At 41.0% G+C, this 27188-nt stretch overlaps 1 protein-coding gene across 4 annotated transcripts in view; it reads left to right on the forward strand.

The window, feature by feature from the left end:
* LOC124998750 (CD2-associated protein) overlaps positions 1–27188 on the forward strand; it is a 68331-nt gene that overhangs the window by 19234 nt on the left and 21909 nt on the right. The window contains exons 1-10 of one of the 4 annotated variants that reach the window (XM_047573261.1): positions 2469–2558; positions 7474–7648; positions 9431–9531; positions 9894–10038; positions 11386–11564; positions 15225–15312; positions 16322–16443; positions 17799–17897; positions 21953–22006; positions 25219–25267. In XM_047573261.1, coding sequence (XP_047429217.1) covers positions 2541–2558; positions 7474–7648; positions 9431–9531; positions 9894–10038; positions 11386–11564; positions 15225–15312; positions 16322–16443; positions 17799–17897; positions 21953–22006; positions 25219–25267 — 1030 coding nt within the window. In that variant the 5' untranslated portion in view covers positions 2469–2540. Of the gene's footprint in view, positions 1–2468; positions 2559–7473; positions 7649–9430; positions 9532–9893; positions 10039–11385; positions 11565–15224; positions 15313–16321; positions 16444–17798; positions 17898–21952; positions 22007–25218; positions 25268–27188 lie in introns of those variants that run through there. The other 3 variants (XM_047573259.1, XM_047573260.1, XM_047573262.1) reach the window with 3 other exon arrangements.

The following is a 27188-nucleotide window of genomic DNA, read 5'->3' on the forward strand; positions in this document are numbered from 1 at the left end:
ACTTGGGACAATACCATGTTCTGCTGGGAAACTTTTGGACCTGGTATTCATGTGGACATTACTTAGACATGTAGCAGCCACCTAGACCAGACCAGACCCCCCCACCCCATAACAATGACACTCCCTGGTGGCAGCAGCCATCGCCAGCAAGATGCAGCCTGATACAGACGCACAGAAGAACGACCTGGCCTCCAAATTCACTAGACCCCAAACTGATCAAGTACCTGTGTGATGATCCACAGAGGCCCCTCCCCTCAACCCACAGGACCCAAAGACCCCCACTAACAACATCCTGTTTATAACATCCTGTTTGCAGGGCACCTTCAGAAGGCCCATGCCCATTCTTTGATCAGACGCAGCTGTTTTGCAGACACAGCACAGTACCTACACAGTATTCACTCAAGTATTATTGATAACAAGACAAAGAAGACTGAGCTAATGAGAGGTCAAACACCACTAAGGCTCCACACAGCGCTCAACTTCTGGTGTGTGAAACCAGTCACATTTGTTACTTTATCGAGAAGGCTTAATTAGATTACAATGACTCAAAGACAAAACATTTGACAAACATGACTTTAATATTAACATACGTATATAATGTAGCAGCTTGATGTTGGTGGACATGACTGAGGACAGAACATCTGAAATTTCTATGCAGACAAGCGAAATACACTTTATAAACTTTTTTACAATTTATAAACTATTTAATTATTAATTTGGGGTGAATTTCTATTAGGTTCGTGTTATGCTGTTATTTTACTTCAAATTCTATGAGTGTGTTAAAGTTTTCCCCCAAAAGTGGGTGGGGATGTTGTCCAAGCCAAAATTGATTCGTCAAAGATTTTCAACTTGTGAGTGCATCTGGATTTGTGGGATGTGAGTTGACTGATGGTAAGAAGCATAGAGATGTTTTAGTGCAGTGCTTATCGATTTAAATGTACGCTGTGCATCTGCCCTGGGTCCACACTGCACACATAACCTAGCACTGAACAAAAGAGTAAGTGCAGTTTGATCCTGTCAGGGATAATGAATCCTCTTTGTCCCTGCAGTACAGGCTTAATTCAGTTATCGGGAACCTATTGGTAGGTCTTTTAAGGAAACCCCATTTTTAGATCTAGTTTGACTTACTTAATTGTTGAGTGAGCGGCAGCAAATCTGGTCACTAACACTGTTGCGTTTGGGTCAATTTCAGCTCAATGTATTTTTTCATGTGAGCAAGTTACACTTGTACCTAAAGGACACTGCAGGACATAGGTCTACGTCTTTTAGTATCCTATGCACGTAGTCAACACTGGTGTGAGCCATTTACACTTGTGCACTTGACAGTCTGGCTCGCTCTGTAACACCACCACCTAAATGCTAGTTAATGCTGTGTCATTTTTGACAATTGGGTTTTTGTTTTTGTACTTCCTGCTTCACAATCAGTCAACAACAGCAACTGAAACTTTTCTCACCAAACGCGCTACAAATGTCTGTATCGCCTAACCTCTTTAGTTAACCTTTCCTCGATGTGTTCCATCTTTATTGCTTCCACCTTTATCCACTCGAAAAATTGTGGTGATGGAGAAGCAGCCGGAAACTGTGAAGCAGAAACATGCTGCTACCCTTGCTTTCTGTGTCGCTGCTGCACATAGCTACGTTTTAGGGAGGTGCTACGGCACTAGCATCTGGACTGTCGTCATAGCTTCTGCATCAACTTAACGCGGAAGCCTAAACCGCCTGTTACACTCTGTATACTGTCACTGGTTTAATATACACTCTTGTTATGATTCTGCTTGGTTCAGCCGCTAACGTTAGCTAAAATACAAAAGTGCTAGACTGATTACTGTAGTTATCTGCTCTTTCTATGCTGAATCTTATTATGAAAAATGGAAGTTCTTTCTGGTCACCGTCGTCTTAGAGCTTGCTCTGGGAGTTTCCGGCTCTGTAAAGCGCCTTGAGTCTATTTGGGTCGTTATTGACACTGTGTGAATCGAATTGAATGGAGACGTCTGTTGTGCTCAGTTGTAGCATGACAGGCGGGTCGTGTGGAAACTATAAACTCTACTTTGGGGTTGCTCCGAGGGGTCAAGGCTGTAATGACACATTAGAGCTGATAGGGAATCTACTATCAGGGCATTCCCCCTTTAAATGAATTCAAACTGAATTATAGTGTAAGGGGCCTTGAAGGCTAAGTTCAAACCAGGTCAAATCTGAATGCTAATGCAGCTGCACACAGTCCTTTTCTGTGCAAGAGAAACAAAACTTGGCTCTCCTCTCCTCTCCTCTCCTCTCCTCTCCTCTCCTCTCCTCTCCTCTCCTCTCCTCTCCTCTCCTCTCCTCTCCTCTCCTCTCCTCCAATCTCGTAATCCTACATAGTGAGATAGGTAATCTGCTAAACAGCCTGGCCCAGTCACTGAGCTTGGATAGTTAATCCTCTAAGGAGCCTGCTGGCTGTTGAACTTTGCTCCCGACAACGTACCAGTCGTCTGACATGTTGCATTTCCTCTTGCTTCTCCATTTAATTGGTGTTGCAGCTGAGAGACCGGGGGATAGGAAACATGCCCGAGGTTAACACGGTAAGGAAGTTAACTAGACGAAAAGCTAAGAGGGTGGTGGGATGTGTATTTGTGATTATATGCCTCATGTATGTGAACAGGGTGACTTTTGGATCTGTCTTCATAAGCTATTCTTTCTATAACATTAAATGTAAATCAAGGTATCTTTCAATAACCATTAAAGCCAGATGTCCAAGTTCATCTTCTTTTATGCTCATCATGTTTGACTAAGCTCTGTTAGAATCCAAACTGAGTTACGTTCCATTAAGACATTTCTGTGTGGTACGTGTGCCAATATAACTGCCTCTCCGTTAGGCCTATCAGCCCTTGTCTCTAAAAGTCCTAATGCAGTCCTAGGAGCCAGTTCAAAATCACCCACCCACGTTTTTTGCTTTTGTTGAAAGTTGTTCTGGAGTTGCCCTGTTAGCAACTGATTACTCCCCGGCAATGACCTGCCGGGCCAATCAAATCGATTTATGTGTTGAGGGAGGACAAATTGACAGTAATGTTGTTGTCTGAGCGCTGTGGAGTTGAATATGTTTATAAATGGATGTGAGTGGCTGTAGGATTATGCAGATGCGTGCAGAGGCATTGCCGTCACTTTGTCAGTATTAAAGAGGATTGTGTTTAAATGTCAAGGAAGACAAATGAACATATGAAGACAAAGAGAATGGGGTGCTTAGTTGATGCAGCTGCTGGATGATGAGGTTATATGCACTTACGCCCTTGATGTGTTAAATGAGTAGTGTGGACTCTATATGCTGCGGTCTGGTTACGCCTTTTAAGCTGTCAGAGGCCACCTTGCAAGCTATAGCAGTAGTCACTTTCTATTTTTTGTCAGCCTTCTGAAGTACAACTCTTGATCTCACACACACACACAGTTGGACTTCCTCTAGTGTAGAATTGCAAAGTCAGCATGTGACCAGGAACCAGCGAGTGGAGAGAGAGCTGTACCTAGCCCGCATACCACCAATACATTTAATTTCTAACTCCTGGTAAAGTGTATTTTTAATGGTTGGCCAACATTACTAACTAATCAGATTTTCCTCTTTTTTGATGCAGTTAAGTAATGACCACCATCATTTATTTCAGTCAACTTGAAGCAGAATTTTTAAACTCTCCCTATGTTTTTATGGGCTCAACTATAGAACATGTTATGGACTCTTAAGTACCATTTAAATATTCTAAAGTCGCTTCCCTTTTTGAGCCAAATACAGGAAGTCACAACAGTCTAAGGTGATAAAAGCATAGGTCAACTTGTTAGCTTTACAGTAGAGCTTACACTTGGTTTTAGCTGTACAGAACTGTATCACCTTCTGGGCCTGGTCCTTAAAAGTGTGATCACGCTCATTATTGTAGCTTTCAACTGAAAACAGTGTGCTGTCACACTCAGTGCGTTTACATGCAGAGCTTAATCGAGCTATGCTCACTACAGTCCTTGTCCCAGTTTACATGCAGCGCAAGAAAATCGAATAACTGTTCTCCTCTTCCACACTAGGTGGCGATACGTGTCTTTTCAGCGGGTTAATACCACGTTAATATGGCCCGATTTCCGGGTTGACCAATTACGCGATATAATAAACTAGAATCGTTCGTGCGGCGGGCCGGTATTTCAAACAACAACCAGACGGATAATAGTACATTTTTTAATCTTATACGTAATGTTCGCGCTACTTCTGGTGCAGGTACGATCTGCGCTATCCCTCAGACGGCTCCGTTTATCTTCTCCTTCTTCTACGATCGGCTTTCTTGGACGTGTTTGTTCCGGGGTCACACGCCAGCGCAGCGGTGGTGGAGCATGCGCACACGCATTATCCAATGAAAACTCCGATTCCAATCGCATTATCTGAGTGTCTCAATCGGACAATGAGAACTCTGATTTTAATCGGAGTAACGTGTTTACATGCACTTAAGTTCTCCTGTTATAGTCCGATTAAGGCAATAATTCGTTTTTTTTCACGTGCATGTAAACGCACTGACAGTGTAAGCGATTCTCCATAGAAGTAAAAAGCTGCCTAAGATGTGATGGGAGCTGCTTTTGTTTCTATAGGGAAGAATCAACTAGTCTATGAAGAGGAATTTTTTTTTTTTTTTTTTAATCTTCTCTATTTGCTGACATTTTATAAACCAAGCTATGGCAGGAGATTATCTCGAAATAGAAAAAGTTTATTTACAGTTCATAGGACCTTTTCTAAATGAGGAATCTTCAGTTCCCTGTCTCAGATGGTGGCTTATTAAGTAGCATTAGTATTTTCACTTGTGTTAGTAGTTACACTAAGGTTTGCAGTTTACACACAGCTCTTACTATCATTATTTGTTGTGTCAAATGATGTCACACCACAAGGTCAGAGACGGGTTGGCATTAAGAGCACCAGAGTGCTTTCAAATCAAGGCCTTTTCTTAAAGTTGTAGGCCTTCTGAACTCGTCAAAATCACCTCCTAAAGTCAGTACTCCATTTCAGATCTATCTTGATTTGAAAAATCTTTGAAAAGATAATGAATTTAAGTTATTTCCTTTTCCATTTCCGCCTTATCTTTAAAGTTCTCTCTGGTTTCCCGTGACTAGTCTCGTGACTTCACGTTACGAGATTAGTTCACATGTAAGAAAATGTGTGAGAACCATCGGCCCTGAAAGCTGATGACTTGCACCAGCATTTCTAAATATATATACTGCAGAGATACCAACAATCTCCAGAACCAAATACAACTTTAGTGTTTTGTAACTCTTTTCATAACTTAACACAATGAAGTGAAGTGGAAATATCTCTAAATTAATCAAATCAAACTCACTCTAATCGGGACCTTGTGAATCTTGAAAATGATTGAGGAAAGCTTTACCCAGCCCTACATCCTGTATCTGAATGTGAGTTGCCGTCACATGGCTTAAATTAAAATATATAACCTCATAAAACACCGCTCTCAACACTGGAGAGGTGTGTAAGGAAGGTGTTTCCAATGCGTTTCTCTCAACCAACTAATGAGCAGTTATTTACTAGCTCTTTGATGCACCTGTGTGGATACCTTTTGACAGGCGGGTGGTCAGATGTAGAAAATAAATAGATTTACATGTAACACACCAGTGTCCCCATTGTGTACAGTCCTTCACATCTAGGTGAAGGCATGATGTGGACTTTGTGCTGTCGTCAGGGAGTTTCCCGGGCTTGGAGAATGTGACAGCTGGTTTACAGGCTGACTGTGTGACATAATTGGGATCATTAGCGCCGGCTACATTTAGCATGAGTGGGCTGCGAGTAGTACAATGCTGCATTGAGTTCTGACGCAGGTTGCCATAGTTATGGTTTATTTTGTACCTCTTTAGCTCATGAGAATGCTGACACACATTTCAGTTCCTGTTATGTTGTGAGACACAGATCTACCTTTATTACCTTTTTCACTCAGCCTTGGTGTCGTGGTAAGACAGGGCTTAGTTTCCCTCAATGGAGAGTGCATAAAGAGCTTCAAGGAAGTAATAAAAATGTTAAATAACGTACATTAAATGGAGAAATGGGTACATACCTGAAGACATTTAGATGTAAAACAATTAATTTTAGTTCTTAAGTTGTAATTTTTATTTTTGTATTTACTGTCCTTACTAGGGGTTCCTCTGAACCCCTTTCTTTTGGAACAAAAGAGTCTACTTGGGTGGATGGTTGGACTCTCCCCAGTTTCCCCTTGTGTGTTTTTCTGGTTTGTTAGACGGTTTTTGCCTCTCCTTGGGATGAGCCTTTTCGTCTGGATTAACAGTTGGCACAAGTTATGGACTTACCTGCACAGTCAGTGGTGTCTAGCAGTTATGGACATTAACTGATAAGACATAACCATGAATGCATTAGTTTTGGCACAGGCCAGTGTCTCCTCTGCAGGGCAACGATCAAATCAATCTCTTCATTTAAAGATCTGATTTATTCATGAAATCAGAGGTTAGTCCACCTGTGAGGGAGATCCAAAACTAGACACAAGGTCCAACTCTGAGAGGACTGATAGAGCAAAGCTACGTCACAGCAGTTTGGATTTAAAAACCGTGGTGCTAGATAAGAGCAGCACAAAAGCTTTGTAGGAATACCACAAATCTCTGAAAGCAATGACAACCTTAGAGAAGACCCCTGTTGTAACTGAGCAAGAATAGTTTTGAAACCAAAATATCTTAAAATGAACTGAAGTGAATCTGAAACAAATCACTTCAGGAAATCGGTAGTGGCGCCCAACGCTAGTTTCCATTCGCCTATTTTTAGTAACAAAAGCAAGTGAAACTTCTGTGGTTTACATCCATAGCTGCATGTAGGACGATTCACTGACCAGAAGTTCCGTCTCAGAAACCGTCTTGTGTGTTTTTTTTCCTGCAGTCAAAAGAGGAACTAAGGGATTAGTGAGTTTTCTTCTCCTCGCCTCACTGACCCCGTGTGTCCCCTGTTTCTATTCCACTTAACCTGTATCTATGATCATACTCAGTTTGTTCAGTTTGATTCCATTCAGGTATATTGGTTTATGTCATGAGTCTAAAATAGCCAGACTCATTTCTTATCACAATATGAGTCAAGTAGATCTATTTGTAATTCATTATAGGGCGTGTAGTTTTCTCGATTACAAATTTGTGTGTGTGTGATTGTTGTTCTGTCTTCTGGGCCAGTATGTCACTGTGTCTCTTTGAAAGCTGTAGTAAAGCCACGGCTGTGAATTGCTTCCTCTACAAAATAAAAGTTGTGCTTTGGAAATAAAGGTTATTATGAAAATCCAATTTCATGGTTTCCATTTGCGAAATGATCTAAAAATGTTTTTGGAGCTAATGTTATTCTTCAGTTTTGGTAAAGAATACAATTGGTATAAGTTTCATTCATTAAACACAACGATGATGTAACACCGTAGTAAACATGGAGTTGAAAAAAACAAAACAAAGCCTTACCACCAACACGTATTTCTTTTGTGTGCTTATTTCTAGGAATTGAAAAAAGATTCCAAAGAGGAAACAAAGAATGAGCCAAAAGCAGAGTCCTCTCCGCCACCGCAGAGGAGAGAGAAGAGTGCAGGGAACGTGGCCAGCCTGGTTCACAGGATGAGTGCCATCGGCATCCCGACGGGTGGTTTCCATCCTCAGCCCCCGGCAGCTTCAAAGAGTAAGACGCTGCACTTTTTTGTGCTTGGAAATAGCTGTCTGTGAAGGTTCTCAGTCATCCAGGTCATGGTGATCCAAAAGGCGCCGAAGAAGGCAACTGGACTAGTAGAGTTCACCATGTTCATGTTAACGATATTTCACCACTCATCTGAGTAGCTTCACTCGGATGAGTGGTGAAATGCCGTTAACATGAAGCTTGCAGAGTTTTTTTTGCGAGTATTATTTTACCTGCGTCTTCTGCGTCTAAGTGTCTGTGTCCTTTCATGCATGCTGATCCAGTGCCATTTCAATATTTTTGCCCTTGGAAGTTTCTACATGTCTGAATAAAAATGACTCAAAACATCAGGATTTGTTACGAAAATTCTGAAAATAGATGGAGAAAGAGAATAAAACAAAGATATTATACTATATTCATTTATTCAGGAAAATAAGCACCTTGAAAGTAAGTGCACCTCTAGTAGTACAAGATTCAGAAGTGTTTCCAATCATTGTCATGAGACTATGTTTGTGGAAGTGTAAGTGTGTAATGCAAAAAAAAACGTTTGCTCTCTCATGAGGTGGTTTTAAAAAAAAGTTTAGCAGAAAAGTTCATTGGAAATTCCCCGAAATGTCATTTCTGAGAATTTAAGAGACATTGTTACGGGATATTGCAAGATGAGACTATAGGACGAGAGTTACAGCTCATTCACAGAACACCTTTCAGTGGAAACGCGTATACAAAGAAATTGTACTTAATCGAAATTTCATAAATATCGCTTTTATTTTGTGAAAACGTGTGATGGAAACACAGCTATTGTTGGACCAATGGATTCTAAGTTATACCAAAAAAAATCTAAAAAACAATCTTTTTGAGCTGAATCTGAAGAAAATCTGGATCCTGCATCAAAACAACAAGCCCAGTTATACAAGTTATGTACAGAATGGCTAATGAAGAACAAAATGAATGTTTTGGAACGGCCAAGTCAAAGTCCTGACCCTAATCCAATAGAAATGTTTTGGAAGGACCTGAAGCAAACAGTTCATATGAGGAAACCCACCAGCATCTCAGAAAAGAAACCGTACTGTAGTAGGGAATGGGCTCAAATTTCTCCAAGGCACTGTAGACAACTGATCAGCAGTTACTGGAAACATTTACTTGCCGTTAATGACACAATTCTAATATTTCTGTTTCATTTGCCAGGACCTGTGTGGAAATACTCAGTTTTAAGCCACTTTTATTCAGAAATATCAAAAACTTTTAAGTAGCACTGTATGTGAGCTGCATACCTTCACCATATCTGGTCTTGCTCAAATATTTTACGTGAATGCAGATTATTCTTTGCCTTTCACATCTTGCAATGTTTTCTGTTATTGCAAAGTAAGAAGAAAAATAGACCTCAAATGCTTGAAGTCACCAGCATGTTAAAGCAGCTCCAGTGCATTAAAGCAACTTAACCACAAAATGCCGATTTTGCAGTTCACCCAGATCCACCTACTTCTATTTTTACATTGGATCAGTTGAATGTTCTTCCTGCATATGTATTTCTATTTTCGCCTGCTGAATCCTCTCTGCTCGGCTTTGTTTGCTCAGCAGGGCGTGTCTCCTTCATGCCACGGGAGCTGCTTGCGGACCGGTCCTAGGGCTGCTCGCGGGGTGCTGTTCTTCTGCACCTTGCGTGCTTTCTCACCTGGCTGTTTCTCCCTGCTCCCCCTTTGATATTCTAGGCCAATCAGAACACGCAGACAAACCGCTTACGCTTGGTGTATCACGGACCAACATGTGAGCTGCCATTTCTCTCCACAGAGCCTAAGAGGAGGCAGTGCAAGGTGGTGTTTGATTACCAGCCGCAGAATGAAGATGAACTGGAGCTGAAAACTGGAGAGATCATAGACATCACTGAAGAGGTACTTTTGATGATTTTCTTTAGTCTTTAAATGTTTGAAATATATAACCAGAGCCTTTTTAAGTGAACTCTTTCTATGTGAGTGGTGAGAAAAGCAAGGGGAACTGCCATTCACTGTGATCCCTGCCTATTTAATTCCTGACCTTCTAGTGTTTTAGGCTAAACAAGACATTGGGCTTCAGTTTTTTCTTGTGTGAACGGGTGTAATGTTACATATGTTATGGCTTAAGGCACCAACACTGGTTGTTTGAGCAACACAGAACACTTAGAGCATCTAAGAGTCTAAGAAACACGTATTCTCAGTCTGACTGTTAGTATTTCATCTTCTACTTCGAGCATTAACGATTTTTTTGCTGCACACAGGTTGAAGAAGGCTGGTGGAGCGGCAGCTTGAACGGAAAATCGGGGCTCTTTCCCTCCAACTTCGTCAAAGAGCTGGACCCCATGGGAGAGGACGGAGAGCCCAAAGAGCCCAAAGAGCCCAACGACGCTGCTGCAGACGAGATCGGTAAGAAATGACAGGGACATTATGTAGCTGCATCATAGCGAAGGGTGTAACCAGCTCGGGGAAAAAACGACAACAAAAAGATCACGAGCACTGGAATGTTTAGTCACATACTTAGATGGCATGACACCGAGACGAAGCCGGAGGCAGGTTGCTCGGTCCGTTAAGAGCATCTTAACTTCATGTCCAGGAAAACTGCGTAGTAATGGAGCTGTTCATGTGTGACTGTAGTCATGCCTCAACAAGCCTCAACAGGAATGTTGGCTGAATGTGTGGTTTGGAGCTGGGTGTCTTCAACTCTGACTGGGCGGTTCAGTGGCTCTTTAAACACCACATATTAGACTGGAAGGCACATTGTGAAACACTACTGTGTGAGGAAGTGTCGGTGCTTGGAGCCGCAGCGACACCATAGGTCTTTAGCAGGGGTCCGCGGAGGTACTGCGGGGGGGTCACAAAATCTTTGGTTGATTGGACATTTTTATGTATTTTTTAAATTTTCCCCCAGAAATTAAAATTTCTTTAAATACACATGAACACAATTCCAACATATTTTAATAAAGAGATAAATGGAGGGAGAAGACGTTATCTTTCAGTCAGCAGTTCACTCGTTCAGCGACGCCACCCTAGTCAGGATCTGTCAATCTAAGCCTCCTACGCACAGTAGGCCCCGCCCTATCGCTGCTGAGCCAGTCACAAGGCTACATATCACATGGTGACTCTGTCAGGTTACCCGCTATTGGCTGAGAGCCTGTTCAGCTCCCTTGTGAAATCCCAGACGCAATATTAGCAGAAGAGAAGCTAACAGTGCAGCTCGCTACCATCAGTCAGCTACAGAGGCCAAAATGGATCGCTTTGTCACTAGAACACAAAAGTCCACAAACATAGGAGTGAAAACCTGAAAAACAAATACAGGTTAAGACTACAGCCTGAGGCTGATATGACCCTCTGTCTGATACATATATATCAGTTAGGTATGTTTATGGCATTTGCACAAAAATGGTTATTTGAACCTGTGTATTATTTGAATAGCTTAATATTGAATGCAAAATGCTAATAATAATGTATATTTTTAAGTAGCACTAGGCCGAGTTTAATATAGAACACATATAGTAGGATTGTAGGATGTCCCTACTTAATCTCTCCATCAGTTTGGCCTGAAAAACATTGAAGACCCCTGCCGTACACCACCTATAACAGCTGGTTCATAAGGGGTCAGTGGTTCACCCCCTTATCCAGTTTACATTCATGTGTTACAGATGCACAAACACAAACGCTACTTGTTAGAACTGTTCTTCTACAGTGCGGTGAGCAGTAATGCGCACATCTCCCTTTGTTGCATCTCCTCACCAGATGGAAGTGGAGCAGAAAGCGCCGCCACCCCCACATCGCCTCCGCCCACCTCAGGCAATGGAGTTATCGCTCAGCCCAAGAAAGTCCGAGGCATCGGCTTTGGAGATATTTTCAGAGAAGGCTCGGTAAAACTAAGAGCCAGGGTGCCCAGCGCAGAAATAGAAGAAAAGAAGGAAAGAGTAAGTGTGATGCCAGCAATAAGGAAATATGCTGAATATGTCACACACGAGCGATGTTATTGAAAGATCTCACGCATTGTAAGATGTGTAAGTGTGACTGTTATAAATCTATGCGGAGATGCCAATTCGTCACATTTTTAGAATGTCTTTGAGTTTTTTTCCAGTGCAAATTAGTTTATGTATTGTTATGTGTAGGTGTACAGAGACATAAAATACACTCCTTTGAAAACAAGCGCATCCTGATATAAGAGTCCTACACTAAATCCTCCTTAATGACTGTTTTAATGTTCAGTTTGTGTTAAAACAGCATCAGAAAGGTAGTCATCCAATCTTGGGTTGTAGTTTGGGAGGAGGGTGCAGTTTGCGTGCTGTTAAACAGGATTTAATTCAATTTAGACCAGCCCATTGACTACAATGAGCTTGCCAAAATAGTAGAAACCTTGAAAAACCACAACCTGGAAAATGAAAACCCAGTTGAATTGATGACTTGCTTGGTTGTTTGAAACTGCTGAATACCATAAACTTCATGAAGCTAAGACTGAGTGCAGGACTGTTATATGAGAATGTGTTCATCTTTACTGTGCCTAATGTACTGCCAAGTGAATTTACATGTACCGCATGTACCTGCTTTGTGGACACGTATTGCTTCAGACGTTTTTGGGCAGTGATATTAAGATGGCTGAAGTGCTGAAGTGTGTACACAAATGGCATACACAAGTGTGTATTCTAAAGTGTAAAATCAGCAGCACACACACAGTTGGGTCCAGAAATATTTGGACAATGACACAATCATGATTTGAACTCTGCATGCCACCACACTGGTTGTGAAACAGCTGAGATGTAATGGAAGTGCAGCCTTTCAGGTTTAATTCAAGGGGTTGAACAAAATTATCTTGTTAAACGTTTAGGAATGGCAGCCATTTTTTATACAAAGGCTCCACATTTCAGAGGTTCAAAAGCAATTGGACAAATTAAAATTACCATATATAAAGTATTATTTTTAACACTTTGTTGAGAATCATTTGCAGGCAATGTCTGCCTGAAGTCTGGAACCGATGGACTTCACCAAGTGCTTGGTTTCCTCCTTTGTGATGCTTTGCCAGGCCTTTACTGCAGCTGTCTGAAGTTGTTGCTTGTGTGTTGGTCTTCCTGTCCTAAGTTTTGTCTTAAGGAAGTTTAACGCATGCCTGATCGGTTTGAGATCTGGTGGATGACTCAGCCATTGCTTCCTTGCCTTAAAAAAACTCCTGTTTGGATCATTGTCCATCTGTACTGTGAAGAGCCGTGGAACACTAGTGACCAGTACAAATGCCTGTGCCATCAGACTGGCTCCACTGTGTTTTACAGAAGATGTGGGGTGCTTTGGGTCTTGAACTTTTCCAAGCCTTCTCTATACTTTTCTCCACTCATCATTCTGGTACAGCTTAATCTTTGTTTCATCTGCCCAAAGAATGCTGTCCTAGAACGACGCTGGCTTCTTCTGATGTGTTCTGGCAAAGTCTAATCTGGCCTTCCTGTTTCTGAGGCTGATGGACAGTTTGCATCTTGTTGGACTTTGAGACCTGCCCACCCAACTCTCCACTACCTGTTAGCTCAGGTTACCACCTGTCACTCAAGGCGGCAACCTGTAATTATTGACAATTTTAAACCTTAATAAAACAATAAACGAATGAGTTAAAAAAAAAATCCACCCCCGTTTTTAACATGGAGTCTATGGGGATTTTCTCCCATTTGGAGCCAGCCTCAGGCGGCTGCTCAATTAACTTTTTATTTTTTGTTTTTTTGCACTTCCGCTCGGGCTTCATTAATCACCTGCCCGTTTTCCAAAACCCCGCCCCCAAACGGTTACTGTCCAATCATAGATCCTAGGAACCGTTACTACCGTTACTGTAAACGTCCGTTAAGCCCTATTTTGCGTTACGAAACTTACGGTAGGTAATTTGCGGTTCTATTTCTTTCTTTCTTTACAAATCACGGACGTGGCCGATTATCACGGGATTAAAATCACAGACATCCTCCGTGATTATTACAAATTACCGGATGTCCCCAGATAAAATTAGTCCCGTAAATAAAAGCCATAAGGAGAGAGTACCTAAAAAAATAGGCCGAAAATATCCACGTTTTAAGCGTTAACTCCGCTACTAATAGTAGCCGTATGTGCTACCGTGGAACTGTAGGTCAACCGATTTAACCCGTTGTCTGCTAACTGGTACCAGTGGTACAACGTTGCTACGTCATTGAGTAAGAATCTCTGTTAATTGTAGTATTTAGTGCTCTAATGTTCGCGCTTTGAGCTTTGATCGGTTAATCATGTGGGCTGGAGGAGCTTCAGAAGCTGCTCTCCTCTAACTCACCGATATGATGAACGCTTGCCGAGGCAACCATGAGACTGGTGGTGATGAGTTTGCGCGCCTCGAGTTTGACAGGTGGGCACACACACAAAAAATAGACATTATGATGTCCCGGACCTGAAAAAAAAAAAAAAAAACAGAATTATTCTCTAACTGAACCTCTTTAAACGTAGCTGAGTACCCCTGTCCTAAAGCCCTCATTCAATTTGTGTGTGGATGCCCCCAAATTACAACTGAGAGTCTGCACTTTAAGCCCGTATTGATTATAGTGTATCTGGAACTTGTGTCTGTGTCCAAATATATATGGACTTACCTGTCAGAGGAGAGGGAGGACAAGAATCAGACAACAGTTTATCGTCCTTGTTATTTTTAAGGCACAAATACCAAATATAGCCACATGAAAATAATTAGTTGCAGCTGAATGAAATGGACTATTAGTTGAGATAATGGAAAGGCCTAAGCACATACAGATACCTTTGTAAATGTGCAAATAAAAGAACACTGCTGCAAATGAATAGACCCTATATACAACACAACAACTACTTGACGTGACTTGTAGTGTGTTACATAGCTTATTATCGTATTGACGTGGCACTAACATAAAGGGACCTGGTATGATTTAAGATGTATGTTTGCCCTCGTTGTCTTCTGTTGACACTGAAGGAACACACCCAGATTCAGTTTGTGTTTGTTGTGAATACACTTGTTTTTGCTCATCAGCACATAAGAGCACATCATTCAAACCAGAATTTGCCTTCTTCACTCAACACACTGTTAAGTCGCAGTTGGTTTTTGTCTTTGTATCTGATTCTAATTTTAGGTCCTTTTTTCGTTCGCACTTTGTGGAAAATGATATTCGTCACGCCGTATATACTGCTGTTAATGTTGCCTGATAACATAGAGTCACTGCTTAATTAGTGTAGCATTTAACTCTCCCCATTTCTCCTTTCTCTTTCTTCTTCACAACAGTCTTCACACTGTTTTTTCACCACTAACTCCGCTTCCTTCGCTCAGCTCCACTCCACATACTCCACATACTGCCACATGTCGCATGCTCTCGCACTCTCCTTTCCACAGCCGCGGATATAAGCGATTCTTCTTTTCCTGCCATATCTTACTATCGTGAACCGCTGACCTCATGATTAACAGCTCCTTTCATCTAGCGTCCATAACAAGACATGGTCAGGTTCTTCCACTCATTCCAGCTCAGACACAAACTCTTCTATACGCAAGACTCCTCCGCAAAAAGCCACATGGTCACTCATGAGCGAGGAAGTCATTCCCATCTGTATGGTTTGCTTCATTTTAGCCTGTCCCATCATTACCATCAGCTGCAAAGCCCACCCACGTCAACTTGATGGACGGCCAGAGAGCGAACGGAGATGGCAAATCCAAAGGTAGATCACTGTCAGCGTACTTGTTGCTTACTTTGGGACTTTGACAGACAGTTTTTTACTAGCAAATTTTTACGTGGAAGCCATCGTTTTTCCATTTAGTCCTATGTTTATCTAAATCACAGTTATCATTGTGCACATCCATTAACAGTGTTCCGGGAAAAGTCTTTCAAATGTTTAGTCAACAAGAGTCAACCAGACTCTGGCTCTACCCAATCTGGAGCTGAAGGTGTGGGTTAGGCTTACTTTGACTAAAAAACTTAAAAAACTCAAACTTGTGGAGTTCTAACAATTCCCAATTCTGTTCACAATAACCATCTCCTCATGCCAAGCATGCTGGGCAAAAAATATCTTAGAAGACTGATTTGATTAAGCAATTTCTGGTTTCAAAGGAAAATCAGTCCACCTCTCAGAAAAAAAAGAAAAAAAGAAATAAGAGTCACAGGGCAACAGAAGTTTACCAAAGAGTGCTTCTACAGCCCTGTTTCTGGGAAGTTTTTATTTTTATTTCTTTTATTGATGAAGCAAAAATATAATTGTAAAGAACCTTCAGCACCAGTGCATAGCAGCATGGAAGCATCTCCCAGAACCGACGCACGGTGGTGGCAGCGCCACAGTTTGGTGATGCCTCTGCGTTTGGACAGTTTGCTGTCATCAAGAGGGAAATGAATCAAGGCACGCTCCAGCATAACTCGAGGTTCACTGTCTCAGGGCTGTGATAAAATGACGACCCTAATATTTAATGTCCATCCATCTTTTGGGACGACTCAGTCAGAGCCTATAAACATTCTATAGAATGACGTAAGAGAATTTTTCTTGCCACTGTACATGTCGGGAAATATGATTACATTCCTGGGAAACATAACAACTTAAATACTTAGAAGTTCAGTTTAGACGTTTGGCTTTTGTGTTCAGTAATGGCCATGAAGAGGTCAATGTTGCACATTGGTCATTTCATTGTGTGCCTTTGCTTGTGAACCCCTGTAACCTGTGTCCCTGCTTTAATGAATAGATGCCGATATTTGTTTGGTTTCCTCAGCGAAAGAGTACTGCAAGGTTACATTTGGTTTCACTGCCACACACGAGGATGAGCTGAGCCTGAAAGAGGGTGATATCATCCATGTACTGACCAAGGTAAGCCTCAAGGTACTTTCTGCTGTGAAGTGGTGAAATCCACTGGGGTTGTTTGAGAACAGTGCGACATTTCAGTTTAATAGAATTCCTTTCATCTGTGTCAGCACATAAAAACCAGAAAAATTCCAGTTAAGCAAACCTGCTAGATGGGTTGACATCTTGCATTTGTGTTCACAGCTGCAGAATGGATTGTAAAATTTTAAACTTAGCAACCCATTTTGAACTAAGAATTTGAACCCAGATTTTTGTGTAAAGCTTGTGACATTCTCCACAAGAACAGAGAATTTTGTTCTCTCTCCCAGGGCTGTAGGATTAGATTGATGTCATTCTTTTCTCCCAGCCCTCGTTTGGGAGTTCTCGCAGCTTGTTCTTGACACATCATCTTGGAAGGACTTTTTTTTATCGCCTGGTGTCCGACCATTTTTCTGTTATTGGTCGGACATTGGAAGTGGGTGTGGTTAAAGTGGAAATTTTGTCATTCCGCCCTTTTCTGGTTGCGCAACGCATGGTTTTGAGGATCAGCCGTCCGAGGCGGTGAGAAAATATGAGAACTTGTATGGTACGTTTGGCGAGGAGGGCCCTATGAGGACTTCTCTGGAGTTCTGCACTTGAGTCAGAACGAACCTTGTACTTGTTCTTCCCACCTCGTGAAAACAAACAAACAAATTTCTCGGTTCTCACCACTGTCTGTAATGACTGTTACTGAAACCTTTGTATGTTCCAACAGTAGATACATCCGTCTTCTTAAAGTCTTGTCCAACTACACATTTCTTAACAGTTGCTGCCACTGACAGCAAGACATTATGCTTGCAAGCCACCAGGGAACATCAGAACTCAAAATCTATTAATTAAAAAAAGTCTGTTACTAGTGATCTCTGGATTTAGAATACAATATGCTGGCAGTTGGCTGTGTTTCATCAGGTATCATGAAGTATTGGCATTTATTCCGTATATTGGTTGATTTGGAGTGATCCACTGTTAAATGTGAGTTGCAGAAGCATGTGGTCCATTTCTAGAGCTACTGTGGGAGAAGCTGATGGATGAGAAGAACACAGATACACAGACACAGGCAAAGTTTGACCACTCAGATTTGTCTTTTAATACCAGGAGAGGGGAGCCATGAGCGCATGGCTTCTTAAGCTTCAACGCTCTGTGTATTTAGGAAAGCTGGCACCATCTAGTGGAGACTGTGGAGAAGTGCTAGAAGTATTGCCACTGAAAGGCCTTAAGTTGTTTTGTTTTGAGTCGAGTTTAAATAAATAAATAATCAGGCATATTGCACAAGAAAAGATGAGGCACAGCTGTTGTGTTATCAACTTCTACTCATTTATTTTCTGCTCCTGGTTCTCTTACAGGACACAGGAGAGCCCGGCTGGTGGCGAGGAGAGATTGGAGGCATGGAAGGCGTCTTCCCCGACAACTTTGTCGTCATGATTTCTGAAGCAGATAAAGAGGTGAGATTAGAAACACAACAAAACAATTACGAAACTGCTGTAGCAACATTTTTTTTCAAACAGTTAGCTTCTTGTTTACAGCTAGAATAGCTTACAATCTTTTAGGCTCATTCGTCTGTTTGCAACAGTTCTGAGGTGTGACAATTAAACCTGTAGTTTAGTTCATTGTATCTGAATCAAGGAAACTGTTCCAGTCTTGTCTGCGTTCACTCTGACTTTTTAGGTGCTGTAAACCAATAAGAAGGAGTAAATACGAAGTCTTGCAGGGTGATCAGGGCACATGTAGGACCTGCATTAGAAAAGCTGGTGACTGACAGCAGATCAGTCTGCATTCTCTGAGCGCATTATTGTCTTGTGGTTGCACAAATTGCTGATTAAATTAAATATTAACAGAACAGAAATGCTTTGGATGTTATTGTGGGATCATTCTGTGGATCCAAACAACAAGCTGCTTGCAACTATGTCTTTGAGGATGTGTCACTGAATACATATGCTGGCAAGAATATTCATCCCAAGTCAGTAGGTATCGTTTATCATCAACTGTAAGATATATAATAATTACAGTTAAAGTGGCTCACACGTCCCAGTTTGATTTGGTGGCACCTGTAGGTGGTGGTGGTGGTAAGAGTAGATGTGATTCATTATTACTACTTCTACTACATGACTCAGCCGTGATGTTATGCTGCACACAGCATGAGAGGAGGAAAGAAGGGATTTTGGGCTTGTGGCTTTACCGAAAGATCTGTGTAATCTTTGTGTCAATAACTCATTCCATTGCATCCCGTGTTAAGCGTACTCTTTCGCCATTCCATTCAATTCTTCCTTTGCTGTGTAGCAATTATTAACTCACTCGCAGCATTTCCCACCGATCTGCTGTCAGATATCTGGACGTCTATTTATAGAGATTATGGACAGTTTATAATGTTGATCATTTATAACCTTACAACACTTAAATCAGTGCGCCATAGTTTTATCTTTATCTCACATGGTGTCATAACATTGATATCAGCAATGGAAGGTTATTCTGATATGAAGGGCGAAATGTAAGCAATGAAAGCTTTTGAGAATAAATGTTTTTGTGGTTAGACTCTCACTGAGCGGGTTCCCAAATGGAGCTAGCAGATGGTACCTCCCAGAGTCTAGATGATGGTGGAGGAACGGACAAGCTGCTGGAGACTGAGAATGAGGTGGAAATAGAGGAGGAGGAGGGCTGCATGACGGACAGCCCGAAGGACAGAGAGACAGGATGTCAATTAATATAAAGGAGGAATGGACTCTTGGGACTGATCGGATGAGAGAATGAGAGCGGTCGTGTCAAAGCTGATTAAATTCGTAGGCAGCGTGGGAAAGAGGAAGTGATGAGTAGAGCAGCATTGACCACAGAGGTTGGAGGCACAATTTGTGAACACATACCTTTTCATTGACGTTTTGCCTGAGCTTCCTTCCAATGACACTCTTCCAGCTTTCTTTGTTAATAAGAGATCCAGAAGCAAATACGTCAGCCACAACAGGGCCATTTCTGAATTTGTAGATGTATTAACGTAAGTGTCCACCAAGATTTCCTTATTTGCTTATGACCATCCTTGCAATTTGGACTGTTGTGCGTCAAACATGCCACGTATCTGCACACTTGCTGGTTTCAGTTTAAGATTATGTCATTTGAAAGTAGTTTGTTGTAAGTAGTTTGTTTGAAGTAGATTCCTGAAACAATATATCACGCATATAATTATTACATTTGGTGTCTGAGTAATACTAGTTACTAACATATATTAGTAACATATATTTTGCTTTGTACAGTTCTTAAACAAGACGTTTGATTTTAGTCCATTGTTATTTGTAATAAGAGTAAAAATACATAAATAGATGAATAAATAAATAGATAAAAATAATTGGTAGTAAAACAAACTTACATACCTTACACACATATATACATTGAGTGTCCATGACATCATCTAATTATTACTGTTGAGCAGCCAGCACAGCTTTACTTTGTCTCATCCCAAGTACAGAAATCCTGTTTGACTTCTGCTGAAAGCTTTTCCGCGTGACTAATGAGGCTTCATGATAATCTACCAGATGCATTTTGCAGTAAAAAGCTTACTTGGCTCTTCCAGGCATCTTAAATGATCAGGGGAGCAGCTTTTAAAGAGCGTATTCAGGTCAGGTTAACAGTGTTTGAGCACACAGTTGAAGCGACCTATGTGAGTGTGTTTGTGCGTGTTAGGGTTCTAAATCAGAACCACTGTACTGCTCTCGGTTATTTGTCCCCCTGGCAGTACTTCCTACATTTCCCATGAACACTGCCATAATGCTACGTAATGACATATCATATGACCATTGGCTGTGCATGGGCACACTACAGTCTGCAGTGCATCCAGTGCGAGAAGTCATGGAAATGAACGAGTGTCTGTCAGAAAACACAAGAAGAAAAAGAATGAACGGACTTGGAGCGAGAGCAGGGAGCATTCAGGGACATAGAATTGGGTAGGGATGCTAGGGACACATCCCTACCAATATGCAGCCATTACTGGGTCTTCACTACCAATACAACCACTGTCCATAGTGTTTAGTTAATAATTACGGAACACAAAGGATGAACAGCCCGTCTCTGCTAGAAGTCCCGCCTCTAACTTAAATATCGCTCCCCGACTGACTCTCCCGGTTTTCCCACTAACATATGCATCCTGCTGCTAATTTTTGTCTGTCAGTATGTCAAGGAAAAGAAAACTCGACATAAGACACTTATTTTGGATTAAAAGTGTAAGTTACTTCAAGGGTATATAACTGTAGAGGCTCAACAATACAGATATTTAATAAAAAATAATATTTAATGCCAGAGTGATATACACTTTTAAGTTTTAGTTATTATTTTTATGTATTTGTGTGGAAGGGAGCAACTTTTTAAATGAGCATCTAGAATCTGAGGTTTTATTGTGTTTTCCCCACAAATGTTTGGGGAATAAACTGCACGTTATAATTGTGTGAAATTAAAAGCCTCTTTGCTCAGGCAAGAAATGTACCACCAAACTCGATGGTAATAGCATCCCTAATCTGTTCATATTGTATGTATCAACATATTCTTATCAGGAGACAGACAGTAGAGAGGCTGGAGGAGATGGAGGAGGAGAGGTAGGAGGAGGTAAAGGGGGAGGGGTAGAGGAGGAGAGGCTGAAGGAGAATAAGGAGGAGAGGCCAGAGGAGGTAGAGGGTTAGAGGCAGGAGCAGATGGAAGAGGGGAAGCTGAAGGAGAGGCTGGAAATATACAGGTGAGGTGAAATAATGAGGTTAGACTTGAGAGTCTTGAGATTCATCATTGTGACAAATGTTAGTCTGATGATGATCTGAAGACAACCAGTGGACACTAATCTACTTGTTCAGAGGTTACTTCATTTATACCCCCAGGGTATTCGTCGAAGTTGCCTCCTTGTCTTTCATTAGTTGCTTTAACCTATAACATTGCAGAATGCATTAAATTCTTTCATGCTCCTTATATATTCAGATACGAATGAAGCATTTCTTTCTGACTATGGTCATTTGCTTGATTGATCAGCTTTACATGATGTGAAATAATGTTTGCAAATGCAAAAAACATCAATTTTCAGGAGTGCTGCCTTGGAGAACTTTTGTGTCCTCGCCAATGTCAAAATCAAACCTACTCCTTCAGCAGTACAGACTGTAAAAAAGAGGAGGGAGCTAGTTTACCAGTAAATTAAAAAGTAAAGTTAAACTAAATGCAGCAGTTAGCTGGACAGACGTCTGGGGGTGAGAATATCGACCCAGCATGTGAAACGTAGAAGAGAAAGTTTAACCCTAAATGGTTGGGTCGTGAATGGTTAATCTCTCTTATTTTCACTGGGGAAAAAGCAAAATTCTGATTGGCTGGCAACTTTCTAAAGTTACCAGCTGCTTTGGCTGGTGATCAAAAAAGTTCATTTAGAACCCTGGTGTGGGTTAAGTTCCGATCTAAAGTCCTCCTGATTGCAGACCCCCTCCGTTGTCCATATTGTCCATTGAGGTGTGATGACTGAGGCTGTGTCCTTGTGTTCACATTTCAGGCTCCTGCATCGCGAGGGTCAATAAAATCGTCACCTAGGCAGGACCCGGAAGAGGTAAGCCCTTATGAAAGAGATCTTTCATCTGACAGGAGATTACTAGAGCTTCCACCAGTCTGCTTAGTTTGTCCAGAGTATTGCCCCTGGATTTAAGTTCAGCCAGGTCCAAGCTATAATTACATTATATTTAGTCTGGGTCTGTCTAGGATCACCGTCCTTTACCTTGGTTTCCCTAAAAGGTGAACGTATCTAGCAGACTTCCTGTCAGTTCTTGGTGTGAAAATCATCAATGTATTTTGAAAATAATCAATCAATAAACAGTACTCTCTTGGATTGGATTAATTTTGGATCTTTCTGTTCAGGTCAGGTTTTGCACAGATCCACTGTGGATTGGCTCTAAGACATGTATTGACCAAGTGTTAAATACGTTTTCATGTCCTTAACTATCATCAAGATACCTGATCAGGTACTTTCTGTACCTTACTCTTCCACAGCAATGACCTAGACTTTCATACATCACGGTAAAACTTAGGACGGTCAGTAGATTAAAATATTTAATCACATTACTCACAGTTAATGCATGTTAACATGCAATTAATCCGCACTAGTTTTTCAAGTTCTTATTACACTTCTTGGCCCCGTTGTAACTCTGTTTACACTGATGTTAAAAATGTATCCACTGCCATTCAAACAATCTCAATCCATGTCTACTTCCTTTGGTCTTCTGCTGCTTTTTGGTGATTTTTGCTCCAACAGGGCACAGTACTGCACTCTGCATGCTAAAATTATTTAGTACCTCAGATATACTAAACTACTTCAGATTGCATCTGTTTTCCATAGTCCAGCTGCTGTTTTGATCACTTCCTGTTTTCCCAAACTATGGTTGGCCCAGGTCCTAATAACAGAGCTTGTGTGTGTAATTAATGTCACTGTCATTTTTACAACCCCAGTAAATGTATCAATACACATACATCAATGTACATCAATATCACATCTGCAAGAAATTACAAATCTGGTAAACAATTCAATGAGTACGGACCTTTTCTGTCAGTGGTTAATGGTGAATATTATGCAGAGCTGAAGGACAGAACTGAAAAAACTGTTTTGACATCAAAATTGTAAATGCACAATCTTTGCCAACATAGGAAAATGAAAAGAGTAGAAATGCACCTACAGATAAATGAAGGCATGAATGTCTTTTTAGCCACTAAACCACCTCAAATTGCAACATAATTTCTTTCTTCTCCTGTTTGTAGTTTTCAGTTTTGATTCTCTGTTGCTACATGTTGCTATTTTTTCTATGACGTTTTACACATAACCCTAATGCTGGAGCAGGATGCCTTTTCAGCCATGACAAAACGGTATTCCCTTCAATATGAAACCCACTGGGGTTATACAGTATGGCTGAATTAAAATAAAACGGCTTGCCTGTTTAATGGCTATCAGCAGTCACAAAGTCCTTGTGGATTACTAAGCCCATAGGGACTTTGACTCTATCTTCTGTGGAAAGAGTTTCCAGTAATGGTGATGAAGGCGACAATGTTCAAGTCATTAAATGTCAAAAGAAAGCAGCCTGGACCTGCTGGAAAAATACTCACCACATTAATTTTATTTACTGAAATGATGTTATTGCTTGCATATTGATCATTAATATATTGCTGCTGGATATTCACACTTTTGAATGAAGTCTGCGTAGCTATAGTGTGTCTAACATGTTATAAGGCTTTTACAAAACATGTGATTGAAACTATACAGCTGGAAAAGGAACCGTACTTGTTACTTTGAAGCGACTCTTACTTACAAACTCAAAATGAAGGTCCTCATGCAAATATGTTGTTGATGTGCTCCTCGGAATCAGACGTCATCTTTGTTCTGTTTTGGCTCGCAGGCATTATTTAAAAATCAGACTAAAGTGCGTTGTTAGATGTGTCTACTGGCTGAAGAATATTTAAAAGCAAACACTTGAAATATGTCTGTGTGAGTTTGCAGATATCTACAGAAGTAGGCTTTCCATTATTTTAAAGTAGTAGCCACCACTGCCAGCTTGTTGGAGCACAGTGCAAAATGCATTCAGTGTCAAACTGCCATGGCAGTGCCCTGGTGGCTTTCTGATGTCAGGGAAACCAAAGACAATGTAAACAGTATTTAAAACAATAAAATACAAAAGAAATTTAAAATAAACCAGATAAAGCAGGAAAATAAAAATTATTTATCTGTTATCTATGTATCTGTTTATCGCAAACAAGTAAATGTGGAATACAAGAAGTCCAAGGATGGGACCTTGAGGGACACCATATTTCATTGTTGTTCTAAAATGGGTAATTACCAATCGGTACTAAATAAAGCATCTCCTTCCAGTTCAGTGCATGATACAGTTATCACCTCATTTTCCACATTTTCCATATTGCAATAAATGCTGGTACACCATGTTAAATGTAATCCTGAGATCTAATTTACCAGGATATAAATGGTGCCAATGTCTAATTTGATTTAGATGTGATTCACTACAAGAGCAGTCACAGTGTGGTGAAACGCCAGACTAAAAATCTTCAAAACTGTTATTTAGGACCCAGAAAGCATTCAGCTTTTGAAAAACAGCCTTTTCGATGATATGACTAGACCTAAAAAGGTCAGCAGATAGTACCCTGTCATGGGATATGGGTGCACAAATGAGAAAGACTACAAAGACAAAGCAGCTGACTTGGTGGAAGAGTTTGAGCCGTCTTCAAATTCCAGTCTGCTCGTACGATGCACACTCTTTTGTTATTACTGTGTTGTCTGACCAGTGAAATCTCTCCACAAATAGTAAAATAATAAAATGTAATTGTGGAATTTCCCTAAATAAGATTTAACTGAGAACTATTTTGTCAAAGTAAGTAATAATGATGGAAGGATGCTGATTCAGCTTTAGCTTTTTCATGTACAGGCTGATAAGTGTGACTTAGGTCAATGTCATAACATCATTAACATATCGGACTGTCATTTGATGTTCATTTGAAAAAATAAATAAAATGACGCAAAATCTAAAACATGTACAGTGTGTGTGTATTTCAGACTCAAGTGATGCAGCAGAAATGGGATTCACAACTCAACAGAACTAGAGACAGCAAATTAGATTTTCCTCATTTAGACTAAACCTAATTTGTTGTTCTTTTCCCCTTCCCTCTGGGTGGTGGCGTCTGTTTTGGGGATGGCCAGATGCCAGCGTAGTGATTTGTGTCACCTTCCTGTTTGATTTCTCTCTGACCTATTTTTTTTCTCTCTTACAGCCTTCCTCTCTGAAACCGAAGAAACCACCTCCACCGTCAAAAAGCCCAGGTGAGGAGCACTTTGTACGCTGCACCTCATTCAGCGCTTTCAAGTCAGTGGTGTGAGAAAACGAATTCTGTCTTCTGCAACACATCACTTCTTCTGAATTGATGTCTTGATGTGGATTGCTTTAATTTTTAAACAAAATCCCACCTTGACTCTGTGTTTATTTAAAAAATGAAGCAGTGCACTGGAAAGCCTCCTCAGTGAGGTACCTTGATAAATCTAAAAAATGAAGCTGAAAGAAGAAAACTTTTGTTGTTGTCCTGTACAGCATGGAAATTTTTTTTAAGCTGGTTTAGTCTTTTATACTGAATACGAGAACCCACACACTATCATAATTGATCAAAATCAAAATATAACAGGACCCCACCAGGCACTGCCTTTTTGAGATAAATCCCATCCGGTTAGTAGCAATCAAAATTATGGGTGCACCGATTGATCGGCGCCGATTTCCTTAATTCTGCGGGATCTGCGATCGGCCGATTCTTTGTTGTGAAACCGATCTTATCTACCTCCGCGAAGGTCTGACAGTCAGCCACTGTCCCCTTCTGCTCTGCCGTGAGAGAGGGCTGACTGACAGGCCCGCCCACCAGGTCAGGTCACGTCAGCACGCGCACATGCGTCTGCACGACGTATCAGCAGTTAACCGGAGCACGCTCAGACAGACAGGAATGTCGTCACTTAGTGGTTGCTAAGTTCTTTTGTTAGTTTGTCCTGCAAATTGTTGCAATTTATTTTAATATTTTATTAACTACCTCAAACCTTGTGCTTTCCTTTATTTGTCAAAGCAAAATACTGCTGTGCACATTGTTGGTAAGAGGCTCAAAACAGGTCTGCAGTGTAACCTGTTGCACAAGTTTGTTTTTAATATGAGAAAAATGAAAGACTAAAGGAGCTGATATAATTCAGTGGATTGGACAGCCATGCGGATTGTTTTCATTTATATTTGAGAGAACTACCTCATGTGCAACAAGTTTGTTGCAGGTATTGTTCGTTTTTCAATAAAATACTATTCAAACATTGAAAATGTATGCTGTTAGTTATAAAAAAAATCGGTATCCGCCAAAATTGGAATTGGCAGGTCAGGCTTTTTAAAAATCGGTGATCAGCCAGAAAATAGCAATCGGTGCACCCCTAATCAAAATGATTGTGATTTTTGCACATTTAGGTGAGACACCATAGGTCTTAAAGTATGGACACACTTAAGTGACATCAGAGAGTTAGTAGCAACGTTTCGTCAGAGTGATCTGTCAACATGTTGAATCGGCTGCAAAGCTTCAGAAAGCTGTCTGACTAGTGGCAGTGCAGCAGTGCCAAAAAGTAGACCCTTACCACAGTTTGACACTGACCAGTAATTAACCGGCCTTTACACAGAGGGTAAACCAGCTTTCTCTCCTATACCATACATCTTTGCCAATATACAGTATATATGGCCAATAAGCTAGAACATTTAGTTGTTTGTATTGACAATATTTTCAGCAAGTATCACATCTTGCAGAACAGTCTGTATATGAAGGCCACTTGAAACCGGGTTGAGAAAGTCCCCTCTCTGCTTTTCTTTCCTTTCCTTTGCTCCTTGTGCCCTTGTCTGTTTCCAGACTTCAGAGGAGCCAACCTTAAGAAAGGTTTAGGATTATACCTGAGTCATAGATGACAGTGTACTACAGTTCATGCCTGTAAGGGAACCGGCAGATGCAATTTCCTGAACACCTCTTAAAAAAAAAGCTGTAGAAACGAAATTCTTTTTTCTGCCGCCTTTTCTGCCTTATCAGCACAATGTTTTACACCCCGAACCAAAACTGCTTTTGCTAGCAGCAACACTCATGTCTGCTAGCAGCTAGGAGGACGGCACTAGAGAAGATGGCTTTGAGCAACCATCAGTTTGTCTTTGGTAATGCTTTGAGTAGATTAAAACTAGAATGCTAGA

The sequence above is a fragment of the Mugil cephalus genome, chromosome 21, assembly GCF_022458985.1.
Source record: "Mugil cephalus isolate CIBA_MC_2020 chromosome 21, CIBA_Mcephalus_1.1, whole genome shotgun sequence".
Taxonomy (NCBI): Eukaryota; Metazoa; Chordata; class Actinopteri; order Mugiliformes; family Mugilidae; genus Mugil; species Mugil cephalus.